The sequence below is a fragment of the Pollachius pollachius genome, assembly GCF_949987615.1.
Source record: "Pollachius pollachius genome assembly, chromosome: 16".
In the NCBI taxonomy this organism is placed as follows: domain Eukaryota; kingdom Metazoa; phylum Chordata; class Actinopteri; order Gadiformes; family Gadidae; genus Pollachius; species Pollachius pollachius.
The window spans coordinates 10,981,608-11,004,186 of NC_136949.1; the positions used below are offsets into that span (position 1 = coordinate 10,981,608).

The 22,579-nt window shown below is 43.0% G+C and overlaps 1 protein-coding gene across 3 annotated transcripts; it reads right to left on the reverse strand.

The window, feature by feature from the left end:
- Positions 1-6,412: 6,412 nt before the first annotated feature.
- LOC307088158 (uncharacterized protein) lies at positions 6,413-21,210 on the reverse strand. Of its 3 annotated transcripts, none has more exons than XM_079753957.1 (12): positions 21,093-21,210; positions 20,600-20,896; positions 20,047-20,082; positions 19,585-19,635; positions 18,573-18,632; positions 17,553-17,612; positions 17,113-17,175; positions 9,849-9,941; positions 9,719-9,747; positions 8,799-8,852; positions 8,504-8,593; positions 6,413-7,443 (listed from the first exon to the last, which is right to left on the reverse strand). In XM_079753957.1, the coding sequence occupies exons 1-12, from the start codon at positions 21,115-21,117 to the stop codon at positions 7,324-7,326; spliced, it is 978 nt and encodes a 325-aa protein (XP_079610083.1). In that variant the 5' UTR covers positions 21,118-21,210; the 3' UTR covers positions 6,413-7,323. The 3 variants fall into 3 exon arrangements, with proteins under 3 accessions (XP_079610083.1, XP_079610082.1, XP_079610084.1); XM_079753956.1 differs by having other exon boundaries at positions 17,553-17,615; XM_079753958.1 differs by lacking the exon at positions 17,553-17,612.
- Between the last annotated feature and the right edge of the window lie 1,369 nt (positions 21,211-22,579).

Below are 22,579 nucleotides of genomic sequence, written 5' to 3' on the forward strand. Positions count from 1 at the left end.
ATTAATTTTAATAAACTTTGTACATTTTTAATTGCCGGTAATTAATGGAGATTCACTTTCCCCTCTTGTTACCCTCATGTGAAAGAGTATTCAGGAATTATTGACCTAAAAATGTGCTTACACCTAAAGGTAAATATGGATTATTGAGTTTTTTACATTTTTATATCTTCATAATTTCAACGACTGGCTGCTTCTGCTAGCTCTGTTTCATCACGTACTCATCTGAAGACGTTTTGTTATTTTCCCTGTTTGTTGACGCTGGCGTAGTGTACGTCCACATCACCAGCCTTCTCTCCACATCTTGGAGAGGCCCTCACTGAGGAGTAGGTCACTGCATCGCTGGAATCATCCTCAATCTATAGCGTGACATGGAATACCATGAAACAGAATGTGATGACAGGTTATATGATGACATGGAAAACTGTGATATGGATTTTTTGTGATATAATGCATTCCATGGTATCCAACACCATGACATGATGCTCTGTGCTTTGATGCTGTTGTGACGAGATACGAGAGCCAGGTGGTGTAAGAGCCTTGACACGATATGTCATGACAACATGTAAGCTGCGACATTCAATACAGCTGCTAATATTATTGACTTCTTGTGGTATGCTTCCACTAGGAGACAGTTTACCTGTGCTGTAGCCACGCTCCTCTGTCCCTCAGGCAGGACAATAGAGGCGTATGTTGGACCTCCGCCCTGATCTCCATCCATACTGAGATGCTGTGACACGGTCAGGAGTTGTTGAGTTCGACGCAATAGATTCATATTCCATAGTTATTGTATTATGCTCAATTAAATTACTTACACCCCATTTTAATTAATGTATGCCATGTCTTTATATCATGCCATAATTACATGGATAAATTGCGTCAGGACATGTGTGTGTGTGTGTGTGTGTGTGTGTGTGTGATGAAAGGATGAATAAGGCTCACCTGGTCATAAAGGGCTCCTATGACTGGTAGGGTGTCCCTGATAGAGTTCAGACCCTGCACCCAGTACAGTAACCCAGTTACTCATCAGTTGGTGTTACCAGTGGTGGGGTCCCCAACAGCTTTTGGCCAATGACCACAGTTTTAGATCAGAACCATATTGTGACCCCAACACATTTTTTGCATCTGCTAATTGTTAATCCCAATCAACATCTGTTTATGATATTGAAGTCCCAGTGAATTTTCCCAAGTTAAACCTTGTAGTAGTTGGATCATGGTTATGTAAAATAAATTGCAATAAATCAGAATTCCTCGTCATTGGCCCAAACTCCCTCACCCGCCCCACCCAGGACTTCTCACTTAATATTGATGGTTCCATTGTCACCCCCTCCACTCACATCCGCAACTTAGGTATCATCCTTGACCCCACCCTCTCATTCCTCCCCCATTTAAACCAGATTACAAACACAGCCTTCTTCCACCTCAGGAACATCACTCGTCTCCGTCCCTCCCTATCACTCTCAGCCGCCCGAAACTCTAGTCCACGCATTCATTTCATCCCGCCTTGATTACTGTAACTCCCTCCTATACGGCTCATCAAAACACTTACTTAATAAACAGTAATATGTTCAAAACTCACATCCACCCGCCGCTCAGACCACATCACCCCTGTCCTCCAAGACCTCCACCGGCTTCCCGTCAAATACCGGATTGATTTCTAAATACTACTCATCACCTTCAAAGCCCTCAACATCCTGGCGCCCCCCTCCCTCTCTGACCTCCTCCACCGCCATACCCCTACCCGTTGTCTCAGGTCCACTGATGCCAACCTCCTGCACCCCATCAGGACCAACCTCCGGTCCTGGGGAGACAGAGCCTTTGCTGCAGCCGCCCCCGCCCTCTGGATTGCCCTCCCCAACGACATCCGCAATGCCAACACTCTTTCATCTTTCAAAACTCCCCTTAAAACACACCGTTTCACCCTTGCTTTTAACCTTTAAACTTTTGTTTTGTTTACGTTTTTTTTGTTTAGCTTTTCTTTTTTTTTCTTTTTTTCTTATGATTTAGCTCATGAAGCGATTGTGAAGAGTCTTTGAGCACTGGGAAAAGCACTATATAAATTTTATCTATTATTGTTATTAATATTATTATTATTATTATTATTAATAATATATTGTGTGTACTTTTTAGATTTTATTATAAAAAATGGATAAAAGATAAGTCATCTCCCGCGACCCCTAGTCGGGACTGAGGCTGAAAACCCTGGTTTACACGACCCAGTGGTTATAACTGAAGCTATATTGCAGTTATGATGCGGTTGTAAACTATATTGTTGTAATAATGCTACTTGTTAGCATTACTACTTTGTTATAAGCAGACTTTCTATATATATATATAGGATGATAGAGTAGGCCTGCAAGATAGTCCAGTGATTATAGTGACTTCTGGATTTTAACCCCAATGTCAATACAAGATGCTACAAGATGCCAATATCCCTACCTACCCCTTAATTATCTTAGTCACTTTGGATTGAAACAGCTGCTAAAATGGCTGAAAAGTAGGTTCACGTCCTTTAGAAATTATTCCGATTCTTCATCTCAATATAGCTGTTGCATCTGCAGATGTGTTGTTTGGTCAGTGGCTCCCACGCTGCAGACCTTCATATGTCAAAGCGTAAGGGGAAGTCATTTTTATTTTTGTATCTCAGCGATCGTCAGATTATTAACACTCATGCCTGTGGCCACCTTGAGTTATAATGCTACGGTGTGTAGCATTATAACCACAGAATGCCCAGCGCTACCCCTGCTATTAACCCAGATCCAACTGCAACCCAGATCCAAAGAGTTTACCTTCCTCTCGTTCATAGTCAGCAGTATCTCAGATGAATGAAGAACCTGCAAGGGTGGACATGGACTCATGTTGGAAACCATAGAAAATGACTAAAGGTTAAACAGACAGTAAAATATTTGATGAATCCAGAATATTATCCTAGTTTTTATAGAGCTTGATACCAAGCCAAAAGGTTCTGCGTTTGAACCCCAATTTGAACCCCACATTTTCACTTTTGTAAAAACATGTCCTTTAGAAATGAGGCAGATTCGATATCTCACAGCCGTTGCATTTGCAGACGTGCTGCTGTGGCCATCGGTTCACATCCGGCCAGACAGTCAGCTCTGTCACAGCGCATGGGGAAGTATTTTGTGTGCTGATGAAGTTGTGAAAACGTTGTTTTAGATCATCAGATCATTAGCAAGCATTCTATGGCCACTATGAGTCAATAGATTGAAATATATACAGCTCACTTTTGTTTCTAATTCAAATATAACATTACAACTAGAAAATAGGAAAATATTTAAAAACCATTAAAAAGATAATCATCTATTTTAATGCAGTTGGTGCATCAAAACGCAGCAACTGAAAGTAAATATAGATAAAGACACCATTTTGAAACATGGCTACTCAAGATAGAGAAGAAATACCTTTTACTGTAGTTGATGTTGTTTGGGATGTGCATATTTAAATATCAAACAAAACATGAGCTCAAATTTGTCTTGTTCTAAGGCTACATCCCACCCAAACTAGTTTGCAGACATGCTGCAATGGTTAATGAAGCAGGCCTACATCACATGCCAGCTCTGTGCTCCTGTGAACCTGAAGTAGGAAGTGTGATGGTTTCATAGGGTTGGCTGTGGGGATTGTCGGACCGTTATAACACATATGTTGATGATTTACGTGACCTAAATCCATAGATTAAGAAAGAACACCATTTTGAAATGGTGTTCTTCTCACCATCGCTTGGTGTTGATGTCGAGGGCCTTGCTGCTGTGCTGTTAATAGCCGATCCTTGTTGCAATTAATGACAGAACAAAGAGAATCATGGAATTAGTCTTCAACTACTTGTTAAGGTGTTTGACTCACAGATAAAGAGGTTCTGGGTTCCAACCCGAAATGTTCACAGTCCACAGCCTGACTGTCATGGAGTGCTTGAGCGAGCTGCCCCTAACCCCTGCCTGCTCCTTAATGACGAGTGTCTGAATTCATTGTTAGTACATCTTGACTAAAGCATCGGCTTAAGTGACTAAATAGAGATGTATATAGTTATCTTCCATTTATTTATCATACAGATTATGTTGCAACACTTTCAAATATGCTTTGCTGTGGTTAGTGGCTTTAAGTCGGGTCAGACATGGCCAGAATTTAAATTTGGTTTTGTGCAAGCAAAGTAATTTTGCATGCGGAAGAATATGGGAAAACTTTGTTGGTGATGCAGTGAGAGATTGTCAGATTGTTAGAACACATTCCCGGAATCAGCACCTCTTGTATATAGGGCCCAGAATTTGGTGCTATGGCCCTGGTCACATGCTCCTCATAATGACCTTGGTTTTGTCATTGGCTTAACTATGATAACTCAAAACCTCTCAGTGTTTCTGAGTATGCGTGTAGTTCACAAGTTTGGACCTAAACCTGTGTCCTAGAGTCCCTCTGGCGTGGCGTTGTGCAGTCATACTGCTACTAGGGGGCTCACAGCCTGTCCAGAAAGATAAAGTACTTTGGGAATTCATACACTCAGAGTGTCCACTGTGCAAATGGTCTTATTTGGTTACATAATAAAATGTCTGAGTTGTTTGTAGTGACATGTGATCAGTATTTCAAATAGAAGATGCATAATGTTGTCAATGCTTTGTTGGACGAGTGCATAATTGACTATGGGTTAAAAGTTTAACAGGTCTTTATGTTTCTGTTAAATCTCATTATGAACTTATAACATATTGCAAGATGGAGAAATCACAATATTTTTATTGCACAGTTGAAAATATATCTCAGTTACATTTGTAGCCTATATATCTAAAGCATAACAAAATATGGTGTTTGGTAGAACAAGAAAACTATTAAATGCAAGAGCTTTAAAATAGTCCTATTATTATATAATTAACCTCACCAATAAGGTTGGCTACAAACTTTTGTGTTCATTGGTCCGTTGATTATTTTTCTTATATTCCGTTTGGTCTCTGGCGTCCTGTCAAGGACAACATATCAACTCATTTGAAAAACATGTTCCCATCATTTACATTCATGAGAAGATGCATTTAGCAATTATTGCTTCATGGATTTTGTATTAATTTCATTCTTTTCATTGAGTTTAAATGTCATGCCATCTATGTACAGCCCAACCGGTGTTAAGGACTACCGAGTGTAGACCTACTGCTTGTTGTGTAGGCCTAAATGCTTGTTTAAGGACCAAGGGAAACAAAGTTTGTTCAGTCGGTTATAATGCATCTGAATACAACAACAACAAGCTATAGCTCCGACCGCTTCCCCCTGCTTCATCACATGTTGTCCAGACGTTTGTCATTTTGACAGTTGGTGGACGGTGACAAAATGGACGCCCGTGTCTGCAGTGTCGCCAGCACATCTGGGATTGGCCCTCAGGTTTTCACAGGTAGCCGCATCGCTAAGTTTACCAGACTATCCTGGTCCTGGTCCTGGTCCTGTTAGAACCAAAATATATATTTTTAATTAAATCTGAATCTCCATGAAATGTTCCTTGCAGGGTATGTCCTTTTTACAACGTATTTCCTCCTTTGTTAAATAAATGTAATGGGTACAACTGTGTACGAACAGAGAATTAAACAAGCATAAACAGACTATAGTAGGCTATTACCCATACAAGAAAACACAGTCGCTCAAACATTGTCCTAAAAGCTACTCCTGCTGCTTTCTGCTCCCTCTTTGAGCCATACTTTACAGACATGAACTGGTGTTGACTGGCAGGACACAGTCTTGTACCCAAAACATTTGTTCCACAATTTACACATTTCATGATATGGAAAATTATATTTTATTAGAGGAGCCAAGCCAGGAACATTTCATGGAGATTCAGACCTCATCTCAATGTAGATTGAGATGAGGTCTGGCACTAGCCAGGCTAAGTGGGGACCGACCCAGAGACTGAAAACACTGGTTTACACAACCTACTGGTTATAACTGATGCTATAATACAGTCATGATGCTGTTGTAAACTATATTGTTGTAATAATGCTACTTGTTATATTCTTTTGTTACAAGCAGACTTTCTATATAAATAGGACGATAGAGTAGGCCTGCAAGATAGTCCAGTGATTATAGTGACTCAAGCCAAAAGCTTCTGGATTTTAACTCCAATGTCTAACTACAAGATGCCACTATCCCTACCTACCCCTTAATTATCTTAGTCGCTTTGGATTGAAACAGCTGTTTAAATGACTGAAAAGCATGTTCATTGTCCTTTAGAAATTATTCAGATTCTTCATCTCAACATAGCTGTTGCATCTGCAGATGTGTTGTTTGGTCAGTGGCTCCCACGCTGCAGACCTTCATGTGTGTGGGGAAGTCTTTTATTTTTGTATCTCGCAGTCAGCGATTGTCAGATTATTAACACTCATGCCTGTGGCCACCTTGCGTTATAATGCTACATTGTGTAGCAAAAAAATAGCATTTCCTTTTTGTTTGTAATGGCATCTCATCAGTGATACGAAATATGATGGTTTACCTTTGCTAGCGCTTAATTATTTATTGAATATCAGTTCAATGTCATTACAAAATGATAACATAATGCACAATGGTGATGAGCAAGCCTATTGTATTATTTTCATTGTGTTAAAATGTGGAAGTGGTAGACAGGTAAACAACAGGAAATTATACATTTTTAATTGCTCATCTCAAACCTAAGCAGAAAGCAGGTTTCTCAAGTCAATGTTAACACAGGCATTTCCTTACAGAGATCTTTAATATAAAGCCACCACACACACTTTACTCACTCGACATAATGCCAAAACAGAGGAAGGTCATGAAGGTGCATGTAGAACAAAGCAACTCAAAAATAAAAAAGCATGAGCTAAAACCTCAGATTCATACCCCTCACTTTAAACACATTAACACACTGTAAAATTAACATTCCTTTTAACGAGGTCTCACTGTGAGCATGGATGTTTGATAAGAACAGTTCTAGGCCTCACATTCTCCATCAGTTTAGTCTATGGCATCCTCTAAAGGCTGTCTAAATACTAGCATTTTCATATTTTATAGTAAGATTTGTGCTAGTAGCCTACTTCATGGATACAAGACGGGAAATATATGCAATTTATGATTAACTTTAATAAACTTTGGTAACTTGTAATTACCGGTAATTAATGGTAAAAAAATTCACTTTTATTTATTTACTTCCCTCTTGTAACCCTCATGTGAAAGAGCATTCAGCAATTGTTGACCAAAATATGTGTTTACACCTGAAGGTAAATATTGATTATTGTCAATAACTGTTTTTTATATTTTTATATATTCATAATTTCTACTGCTGGCTGCTGCTGCTGGCTCTGTTTCATCGAGTACTCATCTACAGATGTTTTGTTATTTTCCCCGTTTGTTGACGGTGGCGTAGTGTACGTCCACATCACCAGCCTTCTCTCCACATCTGGGAGAGGCCCTCACTGAGGAGTAGGTCACCGCATCGCTGAAATCGTCCTCAACCTATAGCGTGACATGGAATGCTTTTACATGGAATGTCGTGAAGTCTTGCATCATGACATGGAATAACTGTGATATATCCCACACTATGACGTGCTGTGCTCTGCTGTGACATGGTACTATGTGGTGACCGGTCACCACATAGTACCATGTCACATGTTGGAGAGTCGTGATACAATGACACCATGCATTGTGATATGTCGTGGCGTTATAAGATATGCGCTCCCGTCACACAGTTATGCATATGATTATGTATATATCATATGCTGCAACATACATGTGAGTAGTAACATGATGTGGCAAAAAGATAATGCATACTTTAAACCAGGCCTATTCAACTAGTGGCCCGTGGGCCAAATACAGCCCCTCTTCATTTTTTTCCTCTTTCAAGAGGTTGCATGCAAAAAATAAATAAAATAAAGGAGAAAAATAGTTGCATGCAAATCAGGTTTCCATGTGTAGCCGGTGATACTAGCCAGTATCAGTACCCAGCAATAAGGAACTGGCATCACTTATTCTGACAATGTTTGGCTCAACCGATACGTGTGAATCTAGCTTTTCTCATATGAATGCCATCAGAACAAGGGCACATTGCTCCATGACCTATGAGAAGCTGCATGAGAGTCTCAGGATGAGCCAAACTAGGCAAATAAGGCAGGGCAATCTCTCTCACTGACTCACTGGCTCAAAATGTCTCATATGTACAGTAGTTCTCTTTTGTGATGATTCAAGCAACATTGTTGAATTCTACATACGTGTCCAAAATATGTGAGAAGAAAATCTTTTATAATGATACGATTAGAAGTAAAGAAGGAATGCGTCTGACAAGTTTATTCCATGTAGTAGTACTATATATATTAAGTTAACACTACTTTAAGTACGATTTATTTGTAGCGATTCATTGACGTAGTTTTACTCTGTGTGGCCCATGAACCCCCAGTGGTTTTCCTTTTTGGCCCACTTGTTAAGGAGGTTTAATAGCCCTGCTTTAAACTAATGACATTATTTCAGCTGCTAATATTATTGACTTCTTGTGGTAGGCTTCCACTAGCGGACAGTTTACCTGTGCTGTAGCCACGCTCCTCTGTCCCTCAGGCAGGACAATAGAGGCGTATGTTGGACCTCCGCCCTGATCTCCGTCCACACTGAGATGCTGTGACATGGTCAGGAGTTGTTGAGTTAAACGCAATAGATTCATATTCCATAGATTTTGTATTTATGCTCAATTCAATTACTTTCACCTGATTCTTATTAATATATGCCGCTTCTTTATGTCATGTCATAATTATATGGATAAATTGAGGCAGGACGTGTGTGTGTGTGTATGTGCGTGCGATGAAAGGATGAATAAGTCTCACCTGGTCATGAAGGGCTCCTATGACTGGTGGGGTGTCCCTGATAGAGTTCAGACCCTGCACCCAGTACAAGAACCCAGTTACTCATCAGATGGTGTTACCAGTTGTGGTGTCCCCAACAGCTTTTGGCCAATGACCACAATTTTAGATCAGAACCATTTTGTGACCCCAACACACTTTGTGCATCTGCCAATTGTTTATCCCAATCAACATCTATTTATGATATTGAAGTCCTAATCTCCTGCGACCCCATTTCAAGATCGGGCGACCCCAAGTGGGGACCGACCCAGAGGCTGAGAACCCTGGTTTACACGACCCAGTGGTTATAACTGACGCATATTGCAGTCATGATGCTGTTCATGATGCTGTGTAAACTATAATGTTGTAATAATGCTACTTTTTACCATTTCCTTAATTTATTATAAGCAGTCTTTCTATATAAATAGGATGATAGAGTAGGCCTGCAGGATAGTCTAGTGATTGTGGTGACTTCAATCCAAAAGCTTCCAAAACTTTAACCCCAATGTCTAACTACAAGATGCCCATAACCCTATCTACCCCTTAATTAACGTAGTCGCTTTGGATTGAAACAGTTGTTTCAACTGCTGAAAAGTATGTTCATGTCCTTTAGAGATGATTCAGATTCTTCATCTCAACATAGCCGTGCTGCAGATGTGTTGTTTGGTCAGCGGTTCCCACGCTGCAGACCTTCATATGTCAAAGCGTAAGGGGAAGTCGTTTTTATTTTTGTATTTCGTGGTCAGCGATTGTCAGATTATTAACACTCATGCCTTTGGCCACCTTGAGTTATAATGCTATGTTGTGTAGCATTATAACCACAGAATGCTCCCCTAATATTGAGCTAGATGGCTTTAATGCTATTTCTTATTCAACCAATTTTAAGTTCTGTCTTTTAAACTCACAATGGTGGTGACCTTTGGCCTCTTGTTTCCTGTGAAGAGAAAGCCACAGTGAACGTTTCCATGGTGATATAAATGGTGTGTAGACAGATGTAGACGTGACAACACAATGGTGTCAATGGTCTCCTCTCACCTCTCCTTCTGTGCCAGCGAATGAGGAGAACCAGGCCCACGGTCAACAGGACCGCTGTACCCAGCGCTACCCCTGCTGCTAACCCTGATCCACCTGAACACAGGAAGAGTTTACATTCCTCTCGTTCATAGTCGGCAGGATCTCAGATGAATCAAGAACCTACATGGGTAGGCCTGTGTTGGAAACCATAGAAAATGACTATAGGTGAAAAAAGAAATACTATGTAAAATGTTTGTAATTATTATACAGGCTGACTCCCAGCCAAAAGGTTCTGGGTTTGAACCCTGGTTTGAACCCCACATTTTCACTTTTATGAAAATATGTATGTTCATGTCCTTTAGAAATTATGCAGATTCAATATCAATATCTATCTTATAGCCGTTGCATTTGTAGACGAGTTGCCGTGGCCATCAGTTCACATGCGGCCAGACATTCATCTCTGTCACAGCGTTTGGGGAAGCATTTTGTGTGCTGATGAAGTTGTAAAAACGTAAACGAAAAACCTCTTTACTATAGGAAAATATTTCATAACCATTGAAACGATAATCATGTATTTTAATGCAGATTCTGCCTCACTTCATTATAACAGCAAAATAATAGCCTACGGCAAGAGAAATAGCAGCACTAACTGGAAGTGACCCAATTGATTGACTTCCACTACCATGTCCTCAGAGTTACATGATAAATAAAGACACCATTTTGATACATGGCTCCTCATGATAGAGATGAAAAACCTTTCACTGTAGTTGGCGTTGGATGGGATGTGCAAATAAAACACGAGCTCAGATTCGTCTTGTTCCCAGGCTACATTCCACCCAAACTAGTTTGCAGACATGCTGCAATGGTTAATGAAGCAGGCCTACATCACTGGCCAGCTCTGTGCTCCTGTGAACCTGAAGTAGGAAGTGTGATGGTTTCATAGGGTTGGCTGTGGTGATTGTCGGACCGTTACAACACATATGTTGATGATTTACGTGACCTAAATCTTCAGATTAATTAAGAACATTTTGAAATGGTATTCTTCTCACCATCGGTTTGTGGTGATGTTGTTGTACCTTCACTGTCTTTGGGTTAAAAAAAACTCCCTTCAACTCAGTATCCGTCTAGTCCAGTGGTATTCACTATTTTTTTCAGGAGAGCCGCACTGACAGGACGACGTCAACAGGAGAGCCATTTTTACCGCAAAGTATCAAAAGCTAGAAATCCAGTCATAAATAAGTATGCCTGCTTAATAATATGTCCTTCCTGAAGCAGTGTTTCCCACAGAATTTTGTGAAACTGTGGAGGGAACCCGGTCCTTAGCGGGGTCCGGGGGCATGCTTTTAACCTGGAATGCATCAATCTGGTGCACTTTGAGAGGGAAATTAAGACTTGTGTGACTGTGTGCTATTTTCTGGAATAATGTGGAGACACTGGGTCACATAACATGGAAGCTATTGAAGAATACGTTAATAAGAATAAGTCCATCCAAAGAGCACATTCTCTCGTTATGCAGGAAAACCGCCAATCTGGCAACACCGCTGTCAGCGTAGAGCCGAGCAAGTTTAAAAATATTTTCTAGACAAGGCTATATTTCCACCTTTTAATGCCGCTGTTGATTTATTTTTTAAATAATTGTTTGTTTTGTTTTTTTAAATATCTGTATTCACTGCATGATCATATCACTGTATATTTTTACCGCCATGCGAGCCGCAAATACAGGCTTGGCGAGCCGCATGTGGCTTGCGAGCCGCGCAATGAGTAATGCTGGTCTAGTCCAACCGAAAACTCTGTCAGCTGCTGCTGCTGCAGACGGGTGTGCAGACGGGATCGGAGTCGGCAGCACCGCGTGCACATCAGCGTCATTCAAAGCAGCGGTAGTAATCACACAACCGGACGGTGTAGAAAGTCCCGTCAGTTGAAAATAGTAATCCAGTTTTTAAATCCATGTTAAAATCGGCAGGATATAGAGCTAGTAAGCTAGCAAACAGTGTCAAATGTGATGTGTTCAGGTCGGCTCAGTAATATGATTGATGTGTTCAAATGCAATACAAAATTTCTTTTTTTTGAGATTTTGGCGAAAACTTTTTCCCAGCAGTATAAAATAGATAGTAAAAATGGAATTATGACTAGTTTAACGTCCTATCTTGAGCTATAATCATCTTATCATAAATTAAAGCAATAATACAAGTTCTATTTCAACAAAATAATAGAAAAGTATCAATAGTGGTATCAATAAAGACTTGGATCGTTAAGGAGTCTAGAAAATGGTATCAATATCAAGAACATTAATGATCTCCTGTCATCTGAGAGAAATTAAGATGATTCAACCTTTTTAACCGTTAGTATTTAACGGTTAAAGATCTTATCTGTTAACCGGTTAACCATGGCCATCCCTTATATACTGTATATATATAAATGTATATCATACATTGTATGTTTTTTTTGTGTTATCCCAGTTATGTTTTTGTATTTTTTTTATCATTTAATATTACTTTTAATAGTTCCGGGTCGTTGGAGCAATAACCTGGAGTATTTACACTTCAGTCTGCACTGTGAATTTGAAGTAATGTTCAGTTTTTGAATAAAGATGTGGCAATTACAAATGTTTCTTTTTTTATCCGATTCATCGATTCATCGAAAAAATAATCTACCGGTTAATCGATTATTAAAATCATCGTTAGTTGCAGCCCTACTCATAATGAACTTAGTTTTGTCTCTGGCTAAACTATGATAACTCAAAACCTCTTAACTATATCAAAACATTTATCAACTCAGCCTGTTACATCTGGCACTGCTGCGTCAGTGCAATGTGTTTTACGGTAACGTGCGATTCACGTGACCGTACCTGTTTTCAGCGAGTTGCGTTTTGGTTAATAAACGGAGAGCACGCTTCAAGTAAGCTCTGGCTTCAGTCTCCGTTATTCAAACATAACATTGGCGACGAGAGATGGCTGATTGCTCCCTACCACCACCCTCCCCCTTCCTAGCCCTACCGGGAGAACCACCGGTGCCGTGGCCTCGCTGGATTTCCTCGTTCGAAACATATTCTAGCTGCCGGCTTAGAAGATGTTTCAACAGTAAGGAAACGTGCAATCTTGCTGCACTGCCTAGGAGCGGAGGGACAGCGCGTGTTTGGAACTCTCGGCAACGCAACAACTTACACAAATGCCGTGGAGCTACTAAGAGCACATTTCGCAGCCCCACAAAGTGCTCTGCTCCGTCGCATCATATTCCGACGGAGGCACCAACGGTCGGGTGAGTCAGTGACGCAGTTTGTGGCGGATTTACGAGGTTTAGCTAGCTTGTGCAAGTTCCGGGCCTTACAGGACGAAATGATAAGGGACCACCTGATACTGCACACGAACTGTGACAAAATAAGAGAAAGACTCCTACTGGAAAATGATGATTTAACATTAGCAGCAGCTCTACACCTTGCAGTTCAGGTTGAATCTGCTCTGGAATGTGCAGCTAGTTTATCCACCTCTTCCAACTCTCTAGCACTGGCCAAGGCAGCGGGCCCACTCGAGTCACGGGTGCCCCTCCTCCACGTGAGTGTAGACAGCAGCGAGGAGAACATATTACTAGCCTCTCAGTCACGTGACCGCCCACACCAGCCATGTGGGAATTGTGGCTCTTCTGCGCACAATTCAAGAGCTCAGATCTGTCCTGCCCGTGGTAAAACCTGCTCCAACTGCGGGAAACTCAACCACTTTCACAAAGTCTGTAGGTCCGCCCCAGCTAGAGCCTCCCAGCCACCTACCACAATCATCCACAATGTTAGCTCAGGATGAGCGCCATTTAAAATATGCTTGTTGATGGTTGGTGATGTAACTCTACCGCTCCTCCTAGACACTGGAGCCACGGTGTCCCTCCTGAACTTGGCGACTTACACACAGTTTTTCTCCCACGAGCCACTGGGGCAGCCCACCACCACCCTGCGTGGCTATGCCAACTCAAAGATTGACATCGTGGGCTCCCTTCAGCTGCCTGTGAAATACGGAGAGAAGACACTGCCACTCTTCAGGTTCAATATTGCACGCCACGGGACCAACCTCCTTGGCCTCGACCTTTTCAACAGCCTCGGTTTCACTCTGCTAGACACCGCTGGCTCAGAGATTCACACTGTTACCATCCTTTGGCAGCAACAGTGGCCCATGCTGTTCAGCGGTGTGGGCTGCCTCGATGTTTTCGCCCACCAGCCCTTGTTAGACCCGCAGGTGACGCCTGTCATCCAGCCCCTCCGCTGCTCTCCTCTGGCCCTCCGCGATGACATCTCCTCTGAGCTACAGAGCATGCTCGATGGCGACATCATCGAGCAGGTGAATGCTCGATGTGGTGGCAAAGAAGAGGTCTGGGGGGCTGCGACTCTGCGTGGATCTAAGAGCGGTAAACAAGGCCATCATCCCAGACAAATACGCTTTGCCAACGATAGAGGAGCTCACCGCCCAGTTCCACGGGTCCACCACTTTCTCCAAATTAGACCTCCGCCAGGGTTACCTCCAGGTGCCACTACACCCTGAGAGCCGCAACCTCACCGCGTTTATCACCCACAAAGGGTTCTTCCGTTACAAACGCATGGCTTTTGGTCTAAGCTCTGCCCCCAGCTGCTTCCAAAAGATAATGGCCTCCATCTTCGCTGGGATCCCGGGTGTGGCCATCTACCTGGACGATATCGTGGTTCACGGGGCCACTGTCGAGAGCCACGACGAGCGCCTCCACAGAGTGTTCAGTGCACTGGCCAAGCACCACCTCACACTCAACGGCGAGAAGTGTGTCTTCGCTGCCCCGGCCATTGAGTTTGTGGGGTTCCGTCTCTCGGCTGATGGCATATACCCTCTCCACTTGAACACAGAGGCCATCCACCGTGTCCCGGAGCCCACCTCAGCCACTCAGATGGCCTCCTTCCTGGGTATGACAGCATTCTACCTACGTTTCCTGCCACAGTACTCGGCCACGACTGCACCACTGCGACAGCTGCTGAAACATGGTGAGCCCTGGTTCTGGTCGTCTGCCTGCTCGGACACTGTGCGCCTCCTGAAGTCCCAGCTCACCACACCACCGGTCCTGGCGCACTTTGACCTAGCCAGCCCCACCCTCGTCACATGTGATGCCTCCGCCATGGCCATCGGTGCTGTGATGTCCCAGCTGCAAGGGGGTGTGGAGAGGCCGATCGCCTTCGCCTCACGGGCTCTCAGCCCCACGGAACAGAGGTACTCGGTAGGGGAGCGGGAAGCCCTAGCGTGCCTCTGGGCATGTGAGCGCTGGCACATGTACCTCTACGGACGCGCATTCACACTGAGGACGGACCATCAGGCCCTCACCACCCTCCTAGCCACGTCTGGCACCGGCCACAAACCACTCCGTCTCCATCGTTGGGCCGACCGCCTGCAGCAGTACAACTTCCGCCTGCATTTCACGCCGGGTCGGGACAACGTGGTGGCTGACCTGCTGTCACGTGCAATCCCCAACTCACCCCCAGATCCATATTTGGCCCCCGGTCAGGACCAGGCCGAGCACGACCTCGTCCAGCTCCTCCACACACCCCTCCAGGAGACAGTGTCAGTGAGGGAGATCCAGGACGCCTCAGCTGACGACCCCACCCTCTCTACACTCTCGACCTACATCAGACAGGGCTGGCCGGTGAGGGTACCGGATGAGATGCTCCCCTACTCCAGGGTCAGGGACGAACTGTCATGTTGGAACGACACTTGCATCGCTCGTGGGCTCTGCACTGTGGTCCCGAGTGCCCTTCGGGCGCGTGCCCTTGCTATGGCGCACGAGGGCCACTTGGGCATAGTCAAGCTCAAACAGCGGTGTCGCGACGTGGTGTGGTGGCCAGGCATCGATAGGGAAATCGAGACCCTGGTCAAGGACTGCACTACTTGCCTTCTTAGTGGTAAGACCAGGGCCCCAGCCCCACCCCCGCCCATGCAACCACTGGACTGGCCATCCAAACCCTGGGAGCACCTACAACTTGACATCTGCGGCGAGCTGCATGGAGTACCGCATCACCAGAGGTTCCTCGTCGTTGTCTACGACCTCCACTCTAAGTGGCCAGAGGTAGCGCCTGTGGGCTCGGTCACAGCCAAGGTGTTGGTTGACATTCTCGACTCTCTGTTCGCGCGGTGGGGCCTGCCCAAGAGGATCACGACCGACAATGGTCCCCAGATGGTCTCCCATGAACTGTCCTCTTATCTGGAGGGGAAAGGAATATGCCACATTCGCACAGCATTCTACAACCCGGCTGAACCAGTCCTTGAAAAATGGCATCAGGGCCCATCTGGCACAAGGGTGTACACTCACCACCAGCCTCCTCCAAACGCTGCTGCATTACCGGGCCACCCGACACGCCACCACAGGAGTCTCCCCAGCCTCCCTTATGCTGGGACGGGAGCTCCAGCTGCCTCTGGATAGGCTCCGCCCTACAGCAGTTTGGGCCCCAGCCCACCCGGATCGAGCCGCCGTCGACACACGCCAGCGTCGGATGAAGGACCGTTTCGACAGGGCCCGACGTGCTAAGCCACCTGCCATCGCTGTTTTGGACTGGGTCAGGTCACATTTTGGTCGGACCCGGTCCAGGTCAGCCAACAGCTTGGCCCGGCTACATTCAGGCTCGCCGACGGCACACGCTGGCATGCTAACCGCCTGGGCAAGGTACACGCCCCCCCGAGCCCAGACCTGGTGGTGCCCGCTGCTAGAGTTCTGCCGGCTGCATGGTAAGAGGCTGCACCAATCCCAGCTCCTCCGGCCCAGCCCGACGGGCCAGTGGTTGTTGCTGCACCTGAACCCCGTCCAGCTCGGGCACGCGGCAGGCCCCAGCACCTGCGTGACTTTGTAACTGAGTATCACTCCTAGTTCTGTGAGGGGGGGGGGAATTGTTACATCTGGCACTGCTGCGTCAATGCAATGTGTTTTACGGTAACGTGCGATTCACGTGACCGTACCTGTTTTAAGCGAGTTGCGTTTTGGTTAATAAACGGAGAGCACGCTTCAAGTAAGCTCTGGCTTCAGTCTCCGTTATTCAAACATAACACAGCCATCGCTTGATGCAGAGTGTGTATCCAGCCTGACTCATGGCCCTGCAGACATGTTGTGGTTAATAAAGTATATCTCTGGCCAGCTCTGTGTTTCTGTGAAACAGAAGTAGGAAGTGTGATGGTTTACTAGTGTTGGTAGTGGTGATCGTTAGATAGTTAGAAGACATAACTTGATGCTACAAGTCCACAGAGTAACAGGGATAGATAGAAACACACAATTTTAAAACGTGATAGAGATAGAATACCGCTCAGTGGTTGTTGTGTGGTTGTTGTTGAAGTTGTGGGCCTTGCTGCTGAGCTGGTGCTGGCTGCTCTGTGTGGATTAAAATCAATGGAAAAAAGGAACACATGGAATTAGTAGTCAAAGACCTTTGTATAACTCACTCCTTGTAACAAATAGCTTTAAAAATATAATTTTAGACAAGCATGGAGTTTTATCCAGGTGGCATATTTGACTGATTAATAACTGAAGTGGCTATAATTGAACAAAAAACAACACAACAAAAGAAGAAAATATGTTTAAGTTATAACTGAAGAATGTATGATTTTTTCATCATACTTTAGTGGAGATTTTTCAGGTTCCTCATACTAGTCCACTTGGACCTCCACTACCAAGTCCTCAGAGTTACATGATATATTAAGACACCATTTTGAAACATGGCTCCTCATGATAGAGATAGAATACCGTTCAGTGTATGTGTGATTGGTGTTGATGTTGAGGGCCTTGCTGCTGTGCTGCTACTGGCTGCTCCATGTTGATTAAAATGAATGACAGAACAAAGAGAAACATGGAATTAGACGCCAACTACTTGTTAAGGTGATTTACTCCCAGATAAAGAGGTTCTGGGTTCCAACCCCAATGTCCACACTACACAGCCAGACTGTCATGGCGTCCTTGAGCAAGCTGCCCCTTACCCCTACCTGCTCCTTAATGACATGTGCCTGAACTCACTGTTAGTACATCTTGACTAAAGCATCGGCTTATGTGACTAAATAGAGATGTATATAGTTATCTCCCATTTAGAAATCATGCAGATTATGTTGCAACACTTGCACATATGCATTGCTGTGGTTAGTGGCTCTAAGTCGGGTCACACACAGACAGAATTACAAATTCTGTTTTGTGCAAGGGAAAGTATTTTTGCATGCAGAAGATTGTGGGAAGACCTTTGTTGGTGATGTAGTGAGAGATTTTCTGATTTTTAGAACTCATACCCGGGTCCAAGGGCGTAGGAACCGGGGGGGACGGAGGGGACGTGTCCCCTCCGTCCCCCCTAAAAATTATACCGGATCTGTCAGGTTTCCGATATGTGTCCCCCCCAATGTAAAACTCATTCCTACGCCCCTGCCCGGGTCAGTAGTGTCACATGTTACTGATAATGAACTTGGTTTTGTCTCTGGCTTAACTATGATAACTGAAAACCTCTTAACTATATCAAAACACTTATCAACTCAGCCATCACTTGATGCAGAGTGTGTATCCAGCCTGTCTCATGGCCCTGCAGTCATGTTGTTGTGGTTAATAAAGTACATCTCTGGCCAGCTTTGTGTTTCTGTCAAACAGAAGTAGGAAGTGTGATGGTTTCCTAGTGTTGGCTGTGGTGATTGTTAGATAGTTAGAAGACATAATTTGATGCTACAAGTCCACGGAGTAACAGAGATAGATAGAAACACACCATTTTAAAACATGATAGAGAAAGAATACCTTTCAGTGTATGTGTGGTTGGTGTTGAAGTTGTGGGCCTTGCTGCTGAGCTGGTGCTGGCTGCTCCGTGTGGATTAAAATCAATGGAAAAAGGAACACATGGAATTAGTAGTCAAAGACCGTTATATAACTCAATCCTTGCAACAAATAGCTTAAAAAATATAATTTTAGACAATCATGGAGTTTTATCCAGGTGGAATATTTGACTGATTAATAACTGAAGTGGCTATAATTGAACAAAAAACAACACAACAAAAGAAGAAAATATGTTTGATGATGTTTGTTAATTTTGTGCAAGGGAAAGTATTTTTGAATGCGGAAGAAAGTTGGAAAACCTTTGTTGGTGATGTAGTGAGAGTCAGATTGTTAGAACAAATACCTGGGTCAGTAGTGTCACCTGCTACTTAACCTGCTGAAATTATCTTGGTTTTGGCTCAAGCTTAACTCTTATAACTAAAACCCTTTAACTAAAACAAAACGATAACACACTCAGCCATCGCTTGATGCAGAGTGTGTATCCAGCCTGACTCATGGCCCTGCAGTCATGTTGAGGTTAATAAAGTACATCTCTGGCCAGCTCTGTGTTTCTGTGAAACAGAGGCAGGAAGTGTAATGGTTTCCTAGTGTTGGCTGTGGTTGGCTGTGGTGGTCTCTATCATGGCTCCTCATGATACAGATAGAATACCGTTCAGTGTATGTGTGGTTTGTGTTGGTGTTGAGGGCAATAGAAAAGAGGAACATGGAATTATAAGTCAATAACTGTTATATTACTCACTCCTTATAACAAATATGCTTTAAAAAATATAATTTTAGACAAGCGTTTAGTTTTATCAAGGTTTACAGTTATAACGGAAGAATGTGCGATTGTTTCATCATACTTTAGTGGAGATGTCTTACATGTTTTACAGGTTCCTCATGGAAGGCCACTCGTACCTTCACTACCAAGTCCTCAGTTACAAGATAGATTAGACACCATTTTGTAACATGGCTCCACACGATAGAGATGAATTACCTTTCACTGTGGTAGTGGTTGGTTTGGATGTGCTTGTGCAAGTTGTGTGTGCTACTCCATGCGGCAAAAGCAATGACAAAACAAAGAGAAACATGGAATTAGTAAACCATCACAATAACTCTTTCCAACAAATATGCTTAAAAAAACATTTGAGACAAGCGATGAGAGTTTTTTCCTGCTGATTGTGTGTGTAGGCCAGATTTTTTTCTGATTTATAAATGAAGTTTATGTCTTAAATGTAACTAAACAAACAAACAAAACAACAAAAAATAAGATATGTCTACAGTTATGACTGACGATTTTGGGACGTTCTCATCATACTTTGGTGGTGATAATGTCAGAGATTCTCATGTACCTAATGCTGGCATGCACTCATTGATTCTTCCACCAAGTCCTCAGAGTTACATGATAGATAAAGACACCATTTTGAAACATGGCTCCACAAGACAAGAGATGAAATACCTTTCACTGTGGTTGTGGTTGGTCTGTTTGTGCTTGCTGCTCCATGTGAATTAAATGATAAGACAGAACAAAGACCAACATGGTATTACTGAACAAACATACATGAGAATTCAATTAATACAATTATATGATAAATTGTCTCCAGTAATATATATTTAGAAATCTGATTCAATGGGAACGAAAAGAGAAATCCCACTCTTTACAACAGCTTCAAACATATCCTTTCACACAAGGCTGAGGGTTTTGTTCTGGTAGTGTGTTTGTTGGCCAGATATTTGAAAGATAATAACTGAAGTCCATGAGACTTGAAGTCTTGTGTAATGTAAGAATAAAAAAAGAATGTAAGAAAATGTCTACAGCAATAAAGACATTTTAAATATATATTTGAACATTCAACGGTTCAAACTGAATTCTGAATTCTCATTTAGAGGATCCATGAAACTATATTAAAATATGAATTATTTAAACACTACACAGGTCATATCATCCTCATAGAAGGGTTTTAACCCAAAAGTGTTAATTTAGGTGAGTAGATAAAAGTATAAATACTTACTCATTAGCTGTAGTTCATGGCTTGCAAGATCAAAGTGTTTACTTGATGATGGGAAGGATCTGCAGATGTAACGGCCTTCATCTTCCTTTGTCAACTTCTTTACCTCCAGAGAACACTCCTTTGTAACATGTAGTCTTTCTTTGTTTTCTTCAGGCTTAAGCTCCCCTTTTTCAAACAATGCCACAGTCGCACCATTCTTGTAACTTAACAGCCAGGTAATTTTGTAACAGTCCCTCTGAACCCCATCACATGATAGAGAGACACAGTCTCCAGCTCTGAACTCTGTTCTTCCATGATCTGAGAAGAAAGTGACTTTATCACAATTGTCATTGATTGGAAGGATATCTGTGAGAGAGAACAGTCAGTTCTGTAATGTTTAGCGGACTATACACTTTTGATTTGAATAAATAACTTCAAGGCCATCAAACACAAACACCCACTGATTACTTCACTAGTTTTTACTATCTTGTATATTCAATTTTTTTGTCCTTACCTTTGTGTGGCGGAGGAGTGGTCATATCCGTCTGTCCGTCTGTCCGTCTGTCTGTCTATCTCTCTGTGTTTTTGTCTGTCTGATAACTCAAACTACTGCTCACTGTGTAGAGCAAGGCTTCTTATAGCGAGTGTTGTCTCACTTCCTCAAACCTCCAACAATTTACTCACTCGACATAATGCCGAAACAGAGGAAGGTGTCTTGTACAAAGAAACTCAAAAATAGAAATGATCTAAAACCTCATATTCACACCCCTCACTTTAATCACATTTACACACTATAAACTTAAAATTCCTTTTGATTAGGTCTCACTGTAACCATGGAGGTTTAATAAAAACAGTTCTGGGCCTTTTTCACATTCCCCATCAGTTTAGTCTATGGCGCCCTCTAAAGGCTGTCTAAATACCAGCATTGCATAAGATATACCCTCTAGTAGTAGCCCCTTTCATCGATACAAGAGGGGAGAAATGCAATTTATGATTAATTTTAATAAACTTTGTACATTTTTAATTGCCGGTAATTAATGGAGATTCACTTTCCCCTCTTGTTACCCTCATGTGAAAGAGTATTCAGGAATTATTGACCTAAAAATGTGCTTACACCTAAAGGTAAATATGGATTATTGAGTTTTTTACATTTTTATATCTTCATAATTTCAACGACTGGCTGCTTCTGCTAGCTCTGTTTCATCACGTATTCATCTGAAGACGTTTTGTTATTTTCCCTGTTTGTTGACGCTGGCGTAGTGTACGTCCACATCACCAGCCTTCTCTCCACATCTTGGAGAGGCCCTCACTGAGGAGTAGGTCACTGCATCGCTGGAATCATCCTCAATCTATAGCGTGACATGGAATACCGTGAAACAGAATGTGATGACAGGTTATATGATGACATGGAAAACTGTGATATGGATTTTTTGTGATATAATGCATTCCATGGTATCCAACACCATGACATGATGCTCTGTGCTTTGATGCTGTTGTGACGAGATACGAGAGCCAGGTGGTGTAAGAGCCTTGACACGATATGTCATGACAACATGTAAGCTGCGACATTCAATACAGCTGCTAATATTATTGACTTCTTGTGGTATGCTTCCACTAGGAGACAGTTTACCTGTGCTGTAGCCACGCTCCTCTGTCCCTCAGGCAGGACAATAGAGGCGTATGTTGGACCTCCGCCCTGATCTCCATCCATACTGAGATGCTGTGACACGGTCAGGAGTTGTTGAGTTCGACGCAATAGATTCATATTCCATAGTTATTGTATTATGCTCAATTAAATTACTTACACCCCATTTTAATTAATGTATGCCATGTCTTTATATCATGCCATAATTACATGGATAAATTGCGTCAGGACATGTGTGTGTGTGTGTGTGTGTGTGTGTGTGATGAAAGGATGAATAAGGCTCACCTGGTCATAAAGGGCTCCTATGACTAGTACGGTGTCCCTGATAGAGTTCAGACCCTGCACCCAGTACAGTA